Source organism: Hemitrygon akajei, chromosome 6 (assembly GCF_048418815.1).
Source record: "Hemitrygon akajei chromosome 6, sHemAka1.3, whole genome shotgun sequence".
NCBI lineage: Eukaryota > Metazoa > Chordata > Chondrichthyes > Myliobatiformes > Dasyatidae > Hemitrygon > Hemitrygon akajei.
The window spans coordinates 124,147,424-124,167,571 of NC_133129.1; the positions used below are offsets into that span (position 1 = coordinate 124,147,424).

At 43.6% G+C, this 20,148-nt stretch overlaps 1 protein-coding gene across 4 annotated transcripts in view; it reads left to right on the forward strand.

The window, feature by feature from the left end:
- The first annotated feature begins 366 nt into the window (after window positions 1-366).
- Window positions 367-20,148, forward strand: part of mdka (midkine a) — an 86,015-nt gene continuing 66,233 nt past the window's right edge. Inside the window, exon 1 of one of the 4 annotated variants that reach the window (XM_073049185.1) lies at window positions 367-529. Coding sequence is in view for 2 of the 4 variants with exons in the window: in XM_073049182.1 (XP_072905283.1) it covers window positions 907-998 (92 nt within the window). In the remaining 2 variants the exon portion in view is untranslated. The other 3 variants (XM_073049184.1, XM_073049182.1, XM_073049183.1) reach the window with 3 other exon arrangements.

The following is a 20,148-nucleotide window of genomic DNA, read 5'->3' on the forward strand; positions in this document are numbered from 1 at the left end:
TGGGCTAGATCATTGGAGATATTTTAAGACAAAGTAAATACATTTTTTTAAAAAGAGGAATTAAGGACTATTGAGAACTGACACAGAAGAGGAGATGAGGAATGGGGAAGACCAGCAATGATTATTTTGAAAGGTGTTGCAGGCTTGAGAGTCTAGTGGCCCGCTCTAGCTCCTCGTTATGCATTGTGCTAGAATATGCACACTATTCTATTACCCTAAGAGTACTGGTCCTCCAAACTGGTTCATGTCTTGTTACTCTGGGGGAGTCTCGTTATTAGTGCCCCAGCGGAGAGCTAAGGTATTTCACGCGCTATTACGACTCCCTCTTAACCCTTAATGGTAATTATTCTTATTTCGGGACAACAGAAAGAAGAGGAAACGGGATCTGATCAGAAGTATTATCGATCGGTGCAGTGGTCAGAATAGCAAAAGGCGAAAGGAAGCCGAGAACAAAGAGACGACATTCTGCAATTAGCTACTGACAGAGCTTTTACCAAAGTTAACACGTTTAGACCCGTTGTTTTGAAAGGTAAAGTTTCTATCACGTGAGCGTGACGTCGCTGCCGGGGTAATGTAAATGTTTTACCAGCTCCAAGTAGTTTCAAAAGACTAAGAGTGAAGCAGAGGAGAGATAGAAAGAGAGAGGGGGAGAGAGATCAACGGAAATCGGAGCTGAGGAAGACATCACATTATCTTACATGTAAGTCAGCATTGGGATGGATGGCTTTGTGTGCGAAAGAAATGAAGAATGTTCAGATCTCGAAGAGCGGGGGGGGGGGGGATATTGCAAGGATTGCACAGTGTGGGGGTCAGTAAATCAGGGAGTCAGTACTCGACGAGATGATCACACTGTTTGCTGCTGGACTCGAACGCGAGTTAAGACTCTTTTGGGGATTGAAAATCTGAATGGGAATCTGTCCGAGGCGAAGTTCTCTCTCACGGGGGCTGTCTCTTGGGAATGCAGCGCTCCCCCTGTTTTTCGAAGGGACGGGAGTTAGGTGAGCAAGTGGGGAGAAGTGACTCGGGGACGAGCTTAAGTTTTGATTTTCGCGGGTACAGTGCACGAAATCTCATTCGAGAACTTCTCGTAGTTGACTGCCGCGGGAAGTTCATGACGCTGGGCAAGGACACCGCCGCGGGTCGGTAGTGCGGGCAGAATGGATGGGTTCAACAGGCGAGTAGGGACTTGGAGGGAGAGTACTGCGGCTCTGATGCTCGAGCTTGTTTTACTAACACTGGCGGAACAATGCAGAGTCATTGCCCGCATTGTTCTAATGCGGGCTCTGGTGGTCATGGCTGAACCCCGACCCCTCTCCCCAATCCGAGAGCGTTGGAACATTTGGGACATTTGTGGGGACAGTTTAACTTGGAAGCACTGTCTGAGATGGCGCTAAATGGGACGATAGTTCAACGGTAGATGGGAACACCGAGGTGAAGAGTCTCGCGGGGTGGGGGGGGGGGGGGATATCAGACGGGGAAAGAGGACCGGGAGCATCGGATGTGAAGGGCATTCGGTCTTTCGGCGGATGGGACGATCTGGGCTGGTTGGAAGGAGGCTTGGGGGTATGAGATCGGAAGAAAGTTATGGAGACGTTTAGTGGATGTGCGTGTGGACAGGACTGGAGATAGAGGGATAGGATACAGGAGGGTATGAATGGTGGTGTGAACACAGGACTGAAGATTCTGCAGATGCTGGAAGTCCAGAGCAAAACACACACACAGTGCTAGAGGATCTCATCAAGTCACGCAGCATCCAGGGAGGGAAATTAACAATCGACGTTTCGAGCCCCCCTCCCTTTTGTTCTAGCCTCTGCCCTCGTCCTTTCCAGTAGCGACGAAAGGTCTCGGCCCGAAACGCTGACTGTTCATTTCCTCCAGAGGTGCCGTCTGATCCGCTGAGTCCCTCCAGCGCCTTGAATGTTGGAGTGAGTTCCGCGGACCTTGTTGCCCCTCCTGCCCTGACCCGCTGGGGTTGGGCGGGTAGCTTGTTGTCGTTTCCATGTAAACTCTTCGATGGGCTTCAGAAGCCTGAGAGTTGGCTGGCGTTGGATGAAGTGGACTTCATCCTCAGACCCTTTCTGGGACGTGGTGTGGCTGTGGTAAAGACATCAGCAGTATCCTGGGGTTCTGGTAGCCATAGCCGAGCCTAGACCTACCCTCCCCACGGACTGTGGGATCATCAGGAAAATCCTGAAGAGACAAGGGAGGGAAAGGATACTGAAAGGACAAGAGAAGGTTCCTGCTGTAGGCGTCTTGGAGAAGCTAGAGAGAGTAGAAATCGATGGGAGAAGGAGAAAAAAAGTTTAAAATTCAGACGCAAATTGGAGGGGAAATATTGGGACTGGGACAAGAGTAGGACCAAGGAGAAGGAGCACAGTGTACTGATTCAGCCCAGGAAATCAATGGCTGGGTATAGCTCTAGACTTTGGCATTATTGAGAAGTTGGGAGACATCTAACCTGGCAGGGTTAGGGAGAGGAGAAATGGTTCCTGAAAATGCTGGAATTTGGGCTTTGGTTTTGTTCAAATGGATGACCTGAGATACAATTTTTTTTTAAATTAAGAAAGTTATCTAATTACCTCAGCCACAGACTGACACCATTATGTCACCCCATTGCACTCCTTGGAGCAGAATATTCAACCTTCCACTAATCAGAAACCAGTTATAAGCCTGTGAGTAATTTGCCTTCAGAACTTCCCTGTGTAGAAACTGTCTCCAGTTTGCAGACTTCAATAAATCAAACATGTATTGAAACTACTTTGACAACTAGCAAACTGAAAAAGAAACCCTTGACCCTTTGTCCCTCTCCACTGATCTCCCTCCTAGCACTTAACCCTGCAAGCAAGACAAGTGCTACACCTCCGCCTTCAGCACCATTCGGTGCCTAAAGCAGTCCATCCAGGTGAGGTGACATTTCACCTGTAAGTCTGTCCAGGTAATCTACTGTATCCGGTGCTCTCCGTGCAGACTCCTGTACATCAGTGAGACCTGACATAGACTGGGAACTGCTTTGTTCAACACCTTTGCTTCATCCACTAGAAAATTTCCTTGTGGCTTCCCATACAGTTCCACTTCACATTCCTGTTCTGACGTATCAGTCCTGGCCTCCTGTACTACCACAATCAGGCTGCACTCGAGTTGGAGGAGAGACACCTCATATTCTGTCTGGGTAGCCTCCAATCTGACGGAATGAACATCAATTCCTCCAGCTTCCAGTAATCTTTCCTCCGTTCCTCCTTCCCTCTTTTAACATTTCCCTTTCTGGCTCCCCTCTCATCCCTTCTCTTCCCCTTAATCTGCCCATCAGCTCCCTCTGGTGCCCCTCCTTCTTCCCCTTCTTCTATGGTCCACTGTCCTCTCCTATCAGATTCCTTCCTCTTCATCCCTTTACTCTTCCACCTATCACCTCCCAGCTTCTTACTTCACACCTCCCCCTCGCCAACCCACCCACCTTCCCCCTCACCTGGTTTCACCCATCACCTGCCAGCTTGTACTCCTTCCCGTCCCCCTCTTTCTTATTCTGACTTCTGCCCTCTTGCTTTCCAGTCCTGGTGAAGGTCTTGGCCTGAAACTTGTTTATTCTTCTCTGTAGATGCTGCCTGACCTGCTGAGTTCTTCCAGCATTTTGTGTGTATTGCTCAAGAACCAGCATCTGCAGAAATTCCTTGTGTTTACCATTATTGCTTATTTTCTTCCTTCCACCTTCAAAGGTTAGTTTGCCCTCCCAGAAGTGTCAGTGGCAAATCATTTTACATTGTAACAAAGTGTGTGCACTAAATTTCTGTACACAGTGGATGGTGAGCAACAGGAGTCTCTCTCATTCTATCTTCTACCTCTGCACCAGTGAATACTTCTCAGTGGTGTCATTGCCAGTGGCAAAGGATGACTATGTGTTGTGGAAAGCTGAAACTGGAGCGATTTTTACTTCTGGGACACATGGCTTAACTTATTTCTAGACAAACGGATTTGGTTTTAGATTGTATATTTCACAATATCAGGATATCTAGAACAATTCACAGCATAAGAAGCATTTCTTTAGTGCTGTCACTGTTATAGAGCAGGATATAATTGTGTTCCCTTCTTCTACTGTTGAGGAATGTGATTGAGAGTATTTTGGCTTTGTTTTAACTTCAGAGAAAATCTCCCATTGTGCCGAGAAACGCTACAGCTTGCACTTCTTAAAAATATAAAGTTATGGTCTTTTCACTAAGGGCAAGTAAACTGTAATAAAATATGTGGATGTCACAATTAATTTAGTGAGTAACTCTGAACAGGCTGCTTTAAAATAACACTTTATGTCAAATTAAGCTTGTGGACCTGTGATTAATTAAAGACTGGGGAACATTTTAAATCGTTGATGTACATTTTTTCCCCTTGTTCAGCTGAGGGGGTGGACAAAATTGCTCTTTAAGTATTGAATTCGGGTCATTTGGAGGCGTTTGATTAAAGCAGGGTTTGACACCTTGTTTTTTTAAAATCTCTGTGGGCATCCTTAACCTTACAAATGCATAGCTGTCATTGGGAGATTGTTATTAAAAAGAGATAAATGCATAAATAGCTCTCAGGAATCCTAAATTCTCCACCACATTTACTGATTTCCTTGTGTTTAAAGCGCTCATACTGAAATGTGAATATGGAATCCATTGATATTTGAAAAGTTTTTGCAATATCTTACGAATCCTCATTAAAGTTTTGCATTTCTTATGTTAGGAAAATGCAGAAGAATGAACTTGCTAACTGTATTAGGTTGTTTGGGGATGTGCTGGACAGCTAAAGCAGTGCTTCCACTGCACAAAAGGATGCAAGTTAGAACTGGATTGAAGCAGAACCCAACTGCTGCATAATTTGCATCAAAGTGTGTGCCAGGCAGCAAAATGGCTCATCTCATCCCCTTCTCACCTCCCCCACCACTGAGTGTAATCTTAAACCCTTCACTTAAATTGCCTTAGCATTCCAACCATGGTGGAGAGTTGGTTTATTTAAATACTTTACAGGAGTTTACAGCACGGCACATTCAGTCCAGCAGCTTTGTGGTGCAACATGTGCTGCTGAGTTTAACATCTTTATAATATGGTGTTGGGAGCCAAACTACAAAGGTAACCGTGCTGGCAATGTTGCAATTGCTGGCACTTAATTTAGGGATTAATTTGTTGCTTCTTGCATCATATAGCATCTCTAAGTTACTGTGTATTGAAGTACTGTTAAGAGGAAAATAAACTCTACAGTTTTGAAGCAATGTAGAGTATCCATTACCTCCCTGTCGCTGGCACCAGATGAAATTATTTGGTGCACAAAATGGCTGTAATTCTTTTCAAATTTGCGGATTGGAGCTTGATCTCAGTCACATCTATTCTTTGCATGTTGTAATTTATCAATTTTGTACTGCTTGAAATTTACAATCTTTCTTTTGGGTCTTTGGGGTAATGCTGATGGCCAGGTGTTTCAAGAGGAGCACGTTGTTTAAATCATGTTTCCGTCAGAGGTGGTGGGAATCAGATGTGTAGAAAGGACAAGAAAATTCTTTTGTAGGCCATTAATGGTGATCTTCCAGATACTTAGCACCAGAGAACTAAGTCTAATTGTGAATGGCTGAACTACATATGTGGGATGGGTAAATGTTTCCAATTTTCAAGTTGGGAGCTTATTGCGTGATAGAACTGCAATGGGGTGGAGTATATTTTGGCAAAGCCTGCCCTCTTTCTCCAAGGAACTGTTGAAGTTCTTTAAAAGTTCCTTGAGCTGCAAACCTGAATTTTCAGCAATTTTCAAGATTTTTCTTTCCCAGTTGGATAATGTATAGAAATATATTGAGCCAAGAGCACAGAGAATGCTAAATCTCTTCATGTGATGCCACAGCAAGAATGGAAGTATTGCAATTGCAATTTGTAATCCTTCCTCTCTGGAACTTGGTCAGAACTTCTAATCTCTCTATTGGCTGTGACTTCAACCCCTCCCTCGCGAAGGCTGAACTCGCACTCTGTGCCACAACAGTTCGGAGGTTAACCCTCTGATACTTGGGCAGACGCTGCCTTCCTGTTTTGAGCTGCACTAAGTTTGTCCATCATTTTGCTACTCATCTTTCTTTGGTCTTTATTGCATTAATTGACAGTATGTAGAATTTTGAGAGTGAATAATCGCAGCTCAAACCAAGCTGCTGGCCAAGTTTAATGCACAAATATGCTGTCACACCTGGTCTGGACCCAACCAATTACTCCAGAGTGAGACCTCCTTGGTGATATACTCCATTTTTTCCTGTGACAGTCGGGCTATGACTGTATTTGCCCTTTACTCAGTTTTACTGAGAAGGTGCATTCAGGTGGAAAATATGGCTGCAGGTCACAGATAGCTCGGTGCCATTGTGTTTCTATAGCAGCAGAGATTTAGCCAGTATGCATCTTGTGAGATTTTGAAATAGAAAACCATCTCGCACCATCAAGGGAAGAAAAGATGGTGATGTAAAAAGCCAAGAGAAGGGGACCAAGGAGTCCTTGGACTGGTGTACATAGCAAGAGGTGTTGATTAGCCCACAGTGCCTCTGCAGATCTCATTTCTGATTGCCCACACTGGCAAGCAGGCAGTGGATCACATATACATGTAGAGTTATAGAGCACAGAGCACATGTAGAGTTATAGAGAGTTATACAACACAGAAACAGGCCCTTCATCCCATCTGTGCCTTGCCAGCCTGGTTTTTTGTCTAATACCATCTACCAACACCCAGCCCATAGCTCTCCATACCTCTCTAATTCATGTGCCTATCCAAACTTCTCTAAAATGTTACATTTGGACTGGCATCTACCAGTTCTACTGGCAGCTCGTTCTGCACTCGCACCTCTCTCTGAAGTCCTAACTTTAATGTCCTATTTGATGAACTTTCTCTTGATTCATGTATTCACGGCAGAGTGTGCAGTTGGGATTAATTTGAAAAGTCTGTTCAGGATAATGAGGCTGAGCCCCTCTGCCGTGTGTCAGTCACTCTGCAATAATGAGTTCTGTGTGAAAAAATCTTGCTGACATGAAGTTTTCTGTCTCAATCCAAGCCCTTGGGGTAATCCGCATTTGGCTTGGTATAGGAATGTCGAAGTGTGGTGGCTGTTTGTGGTATATTTTTGTAAATGTCTGATACATGCTGGTGATCCATTCTGTTGTCAGAATACAATTCTCAGTATTTATGAACTGGCAAGCTGCCTTGAAAGAGATTTTCCATCTGACTGTGGCCCCTTTAAAATTCTGTTCCCTTCGGCACTGGCATTTTCACACTGCAGGTCTGTAATTCTTTCTCCAAGCCTTTTTGTTTACATCTATCCTGGATCCAAAGTGCTTTCAATCACTGAGCCAGGATTAAGGTTGAAAGGTTGGCGTTGACATCACTGGCACACTGGGGGTTTGCTTTTTCTTTAAAAAAAGAGAGTAAAATCAACTCTCCTGGGAGAATTATTGATCCTTGCTGAGAAAATCCAATTGCTGTTTAGAAGGATTAAAGTCAGTAAAACTCTTCAGAATGAAGAGTTGCAAAGGGTTTCTAAATGGAAAGCTTGGTCATGTAATATTTATCAGCTTTCCAAAAGAAGTCAGATTCGAAAGGCAGCTGCAAATTATTAATCATGTAATTAACTCTTAAAAATGTGGTACTTCCAGAAGTGTTGGAATTAGGAGTCTTTGAGAAAATGCAGCAGCTGGTTGCTAAAAGTTTTAAAAATGAAGCTGCCTGAAATGGAATCAAGTGGCTTTATCTGACATGCACCTCACTCTTATCCATTTCGGCAACTTAATGTAGTCCCTAACTCAATGAATACTTCAGATCAGTAGAACTCTCAAGTAGATTATTTCTTCTGCCAGCCCTTGGGGCAGAAGCAAACAGTTAAGACTGAGTATGTTTTCTCACAATGAGCTTCACGCTGTTCCACTGACCTTTTGCAGAGAACGACAATATGTTCACACTGGAGAATCAAGCCCCACACTTCCCTCTTGTTATTTATGCCTCCCTCACTTCAGAATCAGACGTGCTTGAGTGTTCTTGTTGACATACTCCACGCTCTCTGTGTCCTACCTCATGTATGACCTTGTTTGCCCTTAAGAGCAACAGTGTTGGGTATGTTAATAACTCCTTTTAGAGCTACACTCCATATCAACCATTCTCATATAAAAAGTTTCTCCTGAAACTGGTGTTAAAGAGTGAGTTCTGCTATTGATGTGGATCAGTAAAGCTTTCAGTTGAGCTCTTGGTGTGACTGCTTTTCACCCTGCCTTTCAGTCAGCCAAGGTTTAAAATAGAACTGGACACTAGAAAGACAAGTGGTAAAGTGCAGGCGGAATACGTCTGTATTTTCGCTTAATCTGTTGATCAATATAAATGGTTAACAATTAGGCATGTTTGCTCTTCACAGCACGGTTCATATGTTTGTTTATTCATCAGATATCCAGCCCCATTCTGCAATCAAGGAAGTAAATCACTTCGAAGGATAAATTAAAGTTCACACATTCACTTTGTCATATTTTCACTTGTCTAAGGGCAAAGTAGTTGAAGTCCACATTACAGAAAATGATTAAAGAATTATATCGGGCCACATGGTCAACAGTGCGCTCTATAATCAGTTTATGTTTACTGATCAGAAAGGCAATTAAACACAATGCTTAATGTTTCAGTTGGGAATAAAAGTTTGTAACTAAATAGATTTGTATCTTGCTTTTTTTGTTTAATTTGCTTTGCAGTTGCCAAACAAGGAAAGTGTTAAAATAACTTGATGAAAGTTGAAAGTTAAAATATCTTGTTGAAAGTTTTTTTCTGTGTTAGATGAAGTGGCTTGTAAGTTGTTCTTACTGCTCTGTGTATTCAAACATCATGCTCCCCACCAAGCCCCCAGAACTCCCAAGGGACTTCGATGTGTAACAGAAACTAGTCTGCCAACTTCAAATGGAATTCCTCTGACATTAGACAGGTTAATCCCAAGGATTTGGAGAAAATTAGTTTTCAATGATTTCTTCTAAACAAATGGGGTTAGGATTAGACTAGATGTATTTTTTTGGTGGGGGGTTGGGGACATGGAGATGTTAATGATTGGCAGAATTATAAAACACAATACAGCAGCAATAAAGCCTGGTTAATCACTTCTACCCAAAAACAGTTTGTTCCAGATCTGTTTAATCGTCATTTGATTTATGACTTTCATGGCTTCTAATTCTTGAAACTAGTTAACATTGTTTCAATTGTGAGACATTTGTTTGCATCTTGGAGCTAGAGGTATATTCTTATTGCCTTCTGGGAAGAAAAATGCTGTTTGACCTATGGCCTTCCTCTGTAAGCATTTCAGTAGTTTGCTGTAAAATTAAATAAAGAAAAAACTGCACATCATGGCTGACTCATTATATTGCAACTGAACTCCTTTGTCTTCTGGGTCTCCCTCTCCTACAGCATTCTGGGACAGCCTTCACCCGAGGGACTGGAATGGTTTAAGGGGACTGTTTGTTATCACCTTCTCAACTGCAATTAGGAATGGATAGAAAATGCAGGCTTTGTGAACTAGCGAACACGGAAGAAGGGTCGTAATGAAAGAACTTTTATTTGTGGGTCAAAGCACTGCTACAGCATGTGGGTGACCAAACTGCATATGTTTTAAAATATGTATAGTATTAAATCTATTGAGAATGTTGAATGCATTGTTCACCTGCTCAACTATTTTAGAAAACACAGAAGGGTTAAGTAATGGGAACATAGAACCACAGTGTTATTAGCCAGACTCAATATGGACAGAAGATTTTCTTCTTTGAACAATATCAGTGATTTAGTTAGGGTTTTTAATAATTGTCTCAATAACTTCATGGTCAGTACTCACAATATCCGCAATGTTATTTTGTTAAATTTCTGCATCTTTCAAAATAAAAGTAAAATTCTGAAAACTGCAACAGTGGGATTTGAACTCGGCAAAGCTCCAGCTCTGCCCAGGAACATAAGCACGAGACCACTATATCCATGTCATTAAAGCCGGGGGTGGGGGGGGGGGGGGGTGCCAGGCATCTGCTGCATCTTCTTGTGAGAGATATGGGTCTATCTGTGGGAGAGAGGCGGCCCTGTGCCCATTGGAAAGGAAATAGTTTTCTGCAGATCAGATGAATTTGTACGAAAGTCATCTTGAAGCCATCTTTTACACAAGATCACTGGAGACTGCCGATGCATTAGTGAGGAAGCTACTCCACCAATTAACTTTCCATTGAGATTGTTGGTGCTAAAGACTCAAAAGTCGGCTTGATGTCTTATGGGGCAAGAAGAAACATTATCCAAATTGTGCCAATCATGCCATTCTGATGACTGTTCCACCATCTTAAATGGGAGGTGGAAAGTGTGTTGGCTTGGCTATCATTTGTCACTATGGGGCCAGAACATTCATTCTCCTAACTACAATCAGTTTATTTTTCCAAATTAATGAGGCAAGGAACTAAGTAAAATAAGGGAAGGACATTCTCATCTATTGAGGATCTGACCGTGGCTCAGTATTTCCATAGAATAAGTACAAAGAAACGTGTGTGAATCAAGGAGGAACACTCTTAAAATAGAATCTGACATTTAGAGGGGTTGGGGTGAGAATCAGAAAGAATTTTGGAAGTCAGCACTCCTCTTCCAGTGGCTCAGTCTTTTAAAAGACAAGGAGATATTAATTAGGTTGGGTAGATGAGGAGACAAAGTATCTAGAACATGAACTAAGATCAGAACTGTCCAATTCAGAGCTGCTCAAATCTTTGTCTTTTCAGAAAGCTAATAGCTAAAGTTGTTTACTGCAATTCTGTGTGCCAGATTCACTAGCCCAGAACAGCTTTCATATATGTACAGTAATATCACCTGGTGTACAGCATCATTGCAAGCTCAAAATTCTATCATGCACTAATGCAAGCCTTGGCCAGAGGGACAGGACCTGCTTCGGCATGAGTTACAGAGCCAGAGCTTGCTCAGAGAATCCAGCAGATCCCACCTTCCTCCAGGTAGGTGCTTTCTTTCATTTTCACCAGCAGAGATCTCTTACCATCCACCCCCCCACCACCTGTTAATGCCAAAATCGTAGTCACTGCTTGACCACCCCACCATTTCCAATCATCTCTCTGAACCTGCTTGGCTCTCCCACACCCACTAGTAATCCTTTCCCCAACCCCCATGATCTGTTGCCCACTACTTTCTCCATTGTCTCTGATGGCCAGTTCCTGCACACATGGCAGATCATGCACAAAGACTTGGACCTTGTACGTGGTAGAATACCCAAGTTAGCAGGCCAAGTCAAGAAAAGGCATCTTAGTGCAGGCATCCTTAGCACAGTAACACAACTGGTAGAGTTGCTGCTTCAAAGATCCAGTGGTCCATATTCAATTTTAACCTCTGACACTTTCTGTATCAAATGTACATGTTCTCCTAATGAGTTTGCTCTGGGTGCTCTATTTTCCTCGTCCCAAAAACTTTCAGGTTAGTAGATCATTGTCCACTGTAAATTGCCCATGATGTGTTGTTGAGTGGTTGGATCTGGGGTGGGGGGGGGGAGTTGGTGGGAATGTGGAGAGAATAAAATGGGGTTAGTCACAGTTTGCCATAAGGTGGGTGCTTGATTGGACTTGATGAGCCAAGAGAGCTTTATCCATGCTGTGTTACTCTGTGTGAATGACAGGAAAGGCAATGGTGGTAGATTTGTCCCTATATTGCTGAGTTTTAAAAGGCATGGATAATATTTATAAAACCAACCAGCCCTTGCTGGGGAGAGTTGATGAGAATGTCAGTAGAATACAATCAATTAGTGGAATGGATGTTTGATGCTTTCTGTCAGCCTAGTAGGCCCAAGGGGTGTATAGCTTTATAACACTAAAGTTCATTAGTGCTTCCTTTATATTCGCAGAATTTTTTTACCTTTTAAAATCAACTCTTGGAGAAAATAAGGAAATTCAGCTCTTATTGATAGAGTACCCAGTCAGTGAAAGGTTTTGGGAGCTAATCTTCAGTGTGCACTGGAAGCACTGTGACAGAATTAGTAAAATTCTGGCCTTTGTTTGCTCTCTCTCTGTCTCCCTCCCTCTCTCCCTCTCCCTCTGCCTGCCATTTCTCACCCCATAATTTAGAGGCAGTGCAGAGAATGCTACCAGTGGTGTCGACAGTTTTAATGCCAACAATATAATACAGTTCTTGAGCCTGAAATCATTTTACACAGCCCAGCATTGAGGCTGTATAAATGCCAGCAATATTTATTAGGTTGGGAGCCAGAATTAATCCTTACTTGCCTCATTCAATAACTGCGCACTTTTTCTGTTTGAAATGGATATAAAGTACCAATTTAGTATTTCTTCTCTTCTCTTACTCTGTGTCACCAGCATCCATTATGGATCCTCTCACCTACAAAGCTGACTATTTTCAGTAGAATGTGATAGAAATTCAATTTTGCCTTAAGTAAATTGAAATTGTGGAATTGGATGGGCATTTCCAGCTGCCCAATATTTGCCTTTCAGAACAGCTAATGGGGCACTATTCGTATCTTACCCATTTCCTTTCCTGGGTCTCAGCAGTTCCACCTAGAACCATTGTGGAAGTTTCAGTGTAAAAGGAGTGCATTGCATTGGCGATTCTGCTTTTCTCTGTATCTGAAGTGATACCACACTGACAATGGTGCTCCACCCGAGCCAGCGTTATCGATCTCTGCAGGTAGATCAGACACTCTATCAAGCCTACAGCGTGGACTAACAGGGAGTGAAGTGTCTTCAACATTTGACTCGTTCTGTAGTGACATCACAGGCAGTTCTCCATTACTCAGGGTTTTAGTCATGGCCATGGCTGGCCACTTATGATGGGGTGAGGACCTCGGCAGAGGAAGCAAGACACCATTTCCTGGCCTAACAAATATGCCCAGGTTTACTAAGGTTCTAGTCACTGAGATCAGTGACTTCTCCTGGATGACCTCCAACTATGTTCTCGTGCCTACTTTGTTCTCTTAATGGAAGCTGGGGTCACGAGGACCCGCTTTCCTTGCTGTTGTATCCTTCTGTGTGGCCGCTACAGATACCCGTCATTCTCCCAATCTGAACTCTGCTGCTCTGCGAGTCTTCCAAGGCACAGGGAGATGACTTAATCTGCTCTGATAATATTGTGCTGTCTAGGCACTGGAACTTACCAGCAGTGCAGGCTTTCCCTGAATGCAGGTGGGTACTGACTGAACGCAAAGGCTCCAATTAATAATCCAAACCTTTCTGTCATTCACCTATGGACTATGATGGATCACCAGAGGAGTTTCTGCATGGTCAGTTCCATGGTGTCCAGAGGTACATATGCTCAGGGAGGCTATATTTGCCTGCTCACATCCTGAGGGCTGGATTGTGGGAGACAAGGTCTACTTACCTACTGATTTCTATTATAGTCACAGCTACCTGGACTATGCCTATTCCCATTCTGTTACCTTTAAAAACACCATCCCCTTCTCTCAATTCTTTTGTCTCCGCTGCATCTGCTCTCAGGATGAGGCTTCTCATTCCAGAACATAGGGGATGACCTCCTTCTTCAAAGAAAGGGGCTTCCCTTCCTCCAACATCAATGCTGACCTCAGCCGCATCTCTTCCATTTCATGCACATCTGCTCTCACCTCATCCTGCTGCCACCCTACCAGGGATAGGGTTCCTCTTGGCCTCACCTGCCACCTCACCAGCCTCTGTGTCCAGCACATAATTCTCTGGAACTTCCACCATCTCCAATGGGAACCCGCCAGCAAGCACATCTTTCCCTCCTCCACCTTTTGCTTTCCACAGGGATTGCTCCCTATGTGACTCCCTTGTCCATTCAACCCTCCCCACGGAAACAGAACAACTGCTATACCTGCCCCTACACCTCCTCCCTCACTACCATTCAGGGCCCCAAACAGTCCTTCCAGGTGAGGCAACACTTCACCTCTGGGTCTGTTGGGGTCATATACTGTGTCTGGTGCTCTCGGTGTGGCCTCCTGTATATTGGTGAGACCCGATGTAAATTGGGAGTGCACTTCACCAAGCACCTACACTGCATTGCCAGAAAAAGCTGGATCTCCCAGCGGCTACCCATTTTAATCCCGCTACCCGTTCCCATTTTGATATGTCCATCCACGGTCTCATCTGCAGTTGTAATGAGGCCACACTCAGGTTGGAGGAACGACACCGTATATTCTATCTGGGTAGCCTCCAACCTGATGGCATGAACATCAATTTCTTGAACTTCCAGTAAGGGCACCCCTCCCTACTTCACCATTTCCCATCCCTTGTCCCTCTCTCACTTTATCTCCTTGCCTGCTCATCGCCTCTCTCTGGTGCTCCCCCCCCCCCTTTTTCCCATGGTCTTCTGTCCTCTCCTATTAGATTCCCCCTTCTCCAACCCTGTATCTCTTTCACCAATCAACTTCCCAGCTCTTTACTTCATCCCTCCCACTCCCAGTGTCACCTATCACCTTGTGTCACTTCCTCCCTTCCCTTCTGACTCTAAGTCCTCTTATTTTACTTCTCCAGTCATGATGAAAGGTCTCGGTCTGAAACATCGACTGTACTCTTTTCCATAGATACTGTCTGACCTGCTGAGTTCCTCCAGCATATTGTGTGTGTTGCTCGGATTTCCAGCATCTGCAGATCTTCTCTTGCTTGAGATTGGATTACTACCTTTACCTCCTATGGCAGCACAAGATACTCAGGGTGTATTGGTGTCCTTAAGATGAAAAGTTGTTGCCCTTGTCCAGGTGTGGAAACATCCCCATGGTGTGCCCCTATACTACACAATCTCACACAGTTGCCCTTGCTGGGGAAGAGAGCAGCATAGCATCATGAAGCCTGGACTCCATATCCTTGTTCAACTTATTTCTCAGCAGAGGAAGCAGGCATTAGCAGCATGGGATATATGGAATTCATTGAAGTAGAGATATTTCTCCTAAGGACCCAAAACTCAGAATGCCTGGCTTAAAAATAGCACCTCTCCCCACTCTACACACCAATAGTTAGACAAGGGTGCCCATACAATGGAACATGGACAGAACATCGAACAGTACAGCACAATGTGGACCCTTCAGTCTGCGATGTGTCAACCTATATGAATCTACTCTACAATCAATCCCTTCTAACTCTCCAATTTTGTTATATCTACATGCCTATCTACGACTGTCTTAAATGTCCCTTTGTATCAGCTGCTTCCACCATCCCCGCAGTGTAATCCAGGCACCTAATGCTTTCAGTGTTAAAAAATACCACCTCCAACATCTCCCCTAAACTTTTGTCCATTTACCTTAAATGGATCTCCTCTGGTATTGCTCATTGCCACCTGGGAAAAATACCAAGGAATACTACAAGCTAAAAACTCTTAGAGACTGGAGTTGAGAGCTATGAGAAGAATTAAAGTGTTTTAATTTTTTCCTTAGCAGGATTTCTTGGGTAAGGCAGTCAATAATAAAGTTCTTAATTAAAGCATTGCCTGGATTGAACCGCAAGTTTGATATGCAGCAGGTGTTTTCCAAAGGGTGTAATGCAGTCAGAGATGAGAGTCAGAGGGAAAGCTGAATAAATATTTGAAACTGCACTATTAGGGAGCGAGTTTTAATTTTCAACAAAGACGGAAACCTGCAGAGTGGAACCATGAGCTCTCTTTCCTCCTGTTAACTTTTAGAGTGAAAAGGAACTATTGTATAAAATAAACAAATGGGTAAGTTTCCCTTAAATACAAGAACTTGATATTAATGTACCATGATATTTTATACTTGATAAACTAAACATACCCAACCCAGTCACCTTCTAATGTATTACCCATAATACCAATGGAAGTTTCATAGTATGAGGCAATTGCAATGTGTACTCTGGCAGATGCAACGATCTTTGGGTGTCTAGCAACTAGTTTAGAGTTACATTTTCTCAGTTCAGCCATATCAATAAATTTACTTTCCAAAATGGGCAGTGGAAAAACGTGATTTGCCAGCATGGCTATAGAGCTTACAGATATAAACTAACACTCAGGTCCTATCTGCTCTGATCCTGTAGACTGAAAGAAGTGAAACAAAGATCAAGTTATATTCTTAGGATGTAAAGGAGTTTCACTGGGATGTTGCTGTATTGGGGAGAAATTAGATAGGCTAGGCTTGTTTACCCAGGTCAAAGGATGACCTAACAGAAGTATATAAAATTATGAGGAACATAAAAAGGGTGGAGAGTTTGAAGCTTTTCACATGGTAAGGGGTCAAAAACAAGGGGGGCATAGTTTAACAGCTCACACAAAATTCTGGTGGAACTCAGTAAGTCTGGCAGCATCTATAGAGAGGAATAATCAATTAACAGGCTGATACCCTTCATCAGGACTGAAAAAAGGAGGCAAAATCCAAAATACGAAGGTGGGGTAGGGGAAGGAGTACAAGCTGGTGGGTGATAGGTGAGACCATGTGATGAGTTGAGGGAGAGGGTGTTGAAGTGAGGGATGACAGGTGGAGGAGGTACAGGGCAGAGAAGAAGGCACCTACTAAGAGAGGGCAGTGGACCATTGGAGAAAGGGCGAGAAGTAGGGGACCAGAGGGAGGTGATGGGAAAGTGTTCCTGGTGTGGTCTCCACTGGATGAGTGAACCCCATACAGAGTAGGGGACCTCTTTTCCAGCACCTTCGCTCTGTTGTTGCAAAAGGCAGGATCTACTTTCGGCAATACATTTCAATTCAGTTGCCTATTCCCATATTCTTTCCTCTCCAGCCCTTTACTTTTCGCACTCACCTGGCTTCATCTATCACCTCCTAGGTATCCTTCTTTCCCTCCTCCCACCTTTTTATTCTGGCATTTCTCCCTTCCTTTCCAGTCTTGGAGAAGGGTCTCAGGCTATATTCCCTTCTATAGATGCTCAGTTCCTCTAGCATTTTGTGTGTATTGCCCATATTGATATACCTGTTCATGGCCTCCTCTACTGTCACGATAAAGCCAAGCTCAGGCTGAGGAAGCAACACCTCATGTTCAATCTGGGTAGCCTCCAAACTGATGACATGAAGAGCAATCTCTCTATCTCCTGGGTATTATTCCCCATCACCCCCCCCTTCTTTTCCTCTGCCCCCTTTTTTTCATTCCCCATTCTGGTTACCCTCTCATCCCTTCTTTTCTCCTCTCTCCATCCTCATGACCTGCCCATCGCCTTCCTCTGGTTTGCTACCTCCTGATAAGAGGCCTACTGTCCTTCATTATTAAATTAGTACTCCCACCTATCACCTGGCTTCTTACATTATTCCCTCTCCCCCACCCACCCACCTACCTTCCCCCTCACCCAGTCACCTCTTCTCCCTCCTTCACTTTCTTATTCTGGCACCTGCATCACCTTTTACAGTCTCACCCTGAAATGCCAACAGTTTATTTCTTTATATATGCTGCCTGACCTGCTGAGTTTGCCCAGCATTTTATGTGTATTGCTCTGGAGAAAGTGTTGCATCTATGGCACAAGGGGGGAGGAAAAGAGTCTTAGGGGTATTTTTTCTACACAGAGAATGGTTGATATCTGGAAGATGCTGCCAAGGGAGGTGGTGGCATTTAGAAGGTACTTTAAAAAAAACAAGTGATTGCCAAAATGCTCAGCAGGGCCAGAGGGATAAAGGGGCTGTTCTTGCACTATTGTGACTCTATATTCTTCCAGGAAACCTCCACTTGCCATCTGATGATCTAAATCTGATGCAAGCACACAGTCTGCAAGGTCACTGATGCCTGAGGTCCCTGCTGACTGGTTATACTTTGCAGATAAATGTTTGGACATAAGCTCCCACATTGACCTGTGGGGAGTTAATGACACTGGGCAAGAGGGACTGGAGGTTCGGTGAATAGATTTCTCTCTTCACTGAATTCAATTATTCATTGTTTCCTGTTCCCTGCCTTTTGATACTCTATACATCAGTGGAAGTAATTCACCTCCAAATGTTGCCCTGGGGAGACAGCAGGATGCTTTAGAAATCCAAACACTTTGCTTAATATACAGTCTGTTTTCTTCGGTTTGACTTTTTTCAATGAATGATTAACCAGGGCTTGTATATGAAGTCTTGATTTAAACATAATCTAAATTTGCTTTATCAAGATGACAAATGTAGTGCAGTTCACAGCAAACCACGTGTGTTCAGTCTTGAAATCTAATTTCCCCTTCGTGTCTGACAATGGAAACCTTGCTTGATGAGTTGTGACACTTGTTAGGCAGTGGTTCTGGTATCTGCTTTGTAGATGCCTAGACTAAGTGGGGAAAGACAGAGGGTAGATGGAACCAATGATCCTCTACCCTGGGACAGCAGAGTGGCACAGATGATAGAGCTGTTGCTTCTCAGCTTCAGGGACCCAGTTCAATCCTGACTTCTGCTGCTGTCTGCGTGGAGTTCGCAGGTTCTCCCTGGGCTCTTTGGTTTCCTCCCGCATCTCAAAGACATGTGATTGGTAGGTTAATTGGCAACTGTAAATTGCCTCCTAGTGTGTTCGATGAGAGGTTGGATCTGAAGGGATGAGTAAGACTTGGGTTAATGAGAACAGGATTAATGAGAATCGACTTCTGGCTTTCTTTTATGTCACAAGGAAAGAGGAAATATGGATTATGGGACAAATTAAATGAGCTGGCATTGATACTTGTTGCCCCCTTGTCAGGATTGAAACGTAATCCCGAAGTGCCTAGCATTACTATACCACATATTGTTGCAAGTGTCTAGGAAGAAGGCAGGAGAATGGGGTTGAGAGGGAAAATAAATCAGCCATCATGGAATGGCAGTGCAGACTCAATGGGCCAAATGATCTAACTCTGCTCCTTGTGTCTTATGATCTTAGGGGAGGTGTCATATTTCAATAACATTTGTGTTCATCTTCCTTTCAATAATTCTGTTTGTTAGTTATAAACGTTTCGAAGGAGATTTAAGTTTTATGTGGTGGGACCCTTAGGGATGATGGTCTTGGAATGAAACCAGCAGCCTGTGGTAACTTCTACTTTACAAAAAGACCACTTGACAACTTGATGGCCAAAAGAGCATCTTTATCTGGGACGGCAAATGATATTTACAATACAGAGGCTTCCAGGTACCTCGTGCGGCATGGGTGGAGGAACGATATACAATGCATACTGGGAGTAAAAAGAGCGGACGTAAAGACCCCGCCAACCCTGGTAATATTAACTTACTTTTAATAATACTCACATTACAACACAGCCAATCAGTGTTGATATCATCTGCTCAGTATCATCTCACACAGAATGGAAGTGGCATAGAGTCCAATAGCATAGGGATATATCCTGTAGTTCATCCAGTCCATGCTGCTCATCAAGCACCCACTTAACAAAAATCCTATGTTAATTCCATTCAATTTACAGTTAGTTTTCCCACATTTCCATCAGTTCCTCCAGATTCTACAATTCTGCTGTGCACCAGGGACAATTTAATTACAGATTACAATTATAATTACAATTGCAGATTAACCTGCCTGCAGCTATATAAAACTTTGGGGTGTTGTGTACAGTTCCAGTCACTCCATTTCTGGGAGAATGTGGAGGCTTGGGAAAAGGTACAAAAGAGGTTTACCAGCATTAGAGCGTACTACCTATAAGCAGAGGTCGGGAAAACTCTGGAATCCTGATAGAAGTTTACAACAGTGAGAGGCATAGAGAGGGTAGATAGTCAAGAGTTTTTTTCCCAGAGTGGAAATATCAAAACACTAGAGGGCATAGGTTTAAGGTGAGAAGGGGAAGTTTAAAGGTATGTATTTTTGGTAGGGACCTGGAAAGTGATGATGGGAGGACCAGATATAATAGCAATGCTTAAGAGGCATTTAGCCAGAGGGATATGGTTCACATGCAGGGTGATGAGACTAATTTAGACATTGAAGGCCAAGGAATGTCCTTCATTGTATTGAAGGTCAAGTAATTCGAGCACACAGTCACAGGGGGAATGTGCAAACTCCATACAGAAAGCTCCTGAGGTCAGGACTGAGTTTGCACCCTGGTTCCTGGAGTTCTGAGGCAGCAGCTCTACACTACCTGTTCTAGTATTGCCTGTGACTCAGCGATATTCAGCCTTTATAATTCAGTCATTTTTCATTCTATTTTTGGTATAGGTTAACATAATTTCCTGCTTCATGCAGAGAGTCTGCTATTGGTTTGCTGTATATCACTGGAAATAATTGTGGACACTTGTAAAGATTCTCCCAATCTCCTA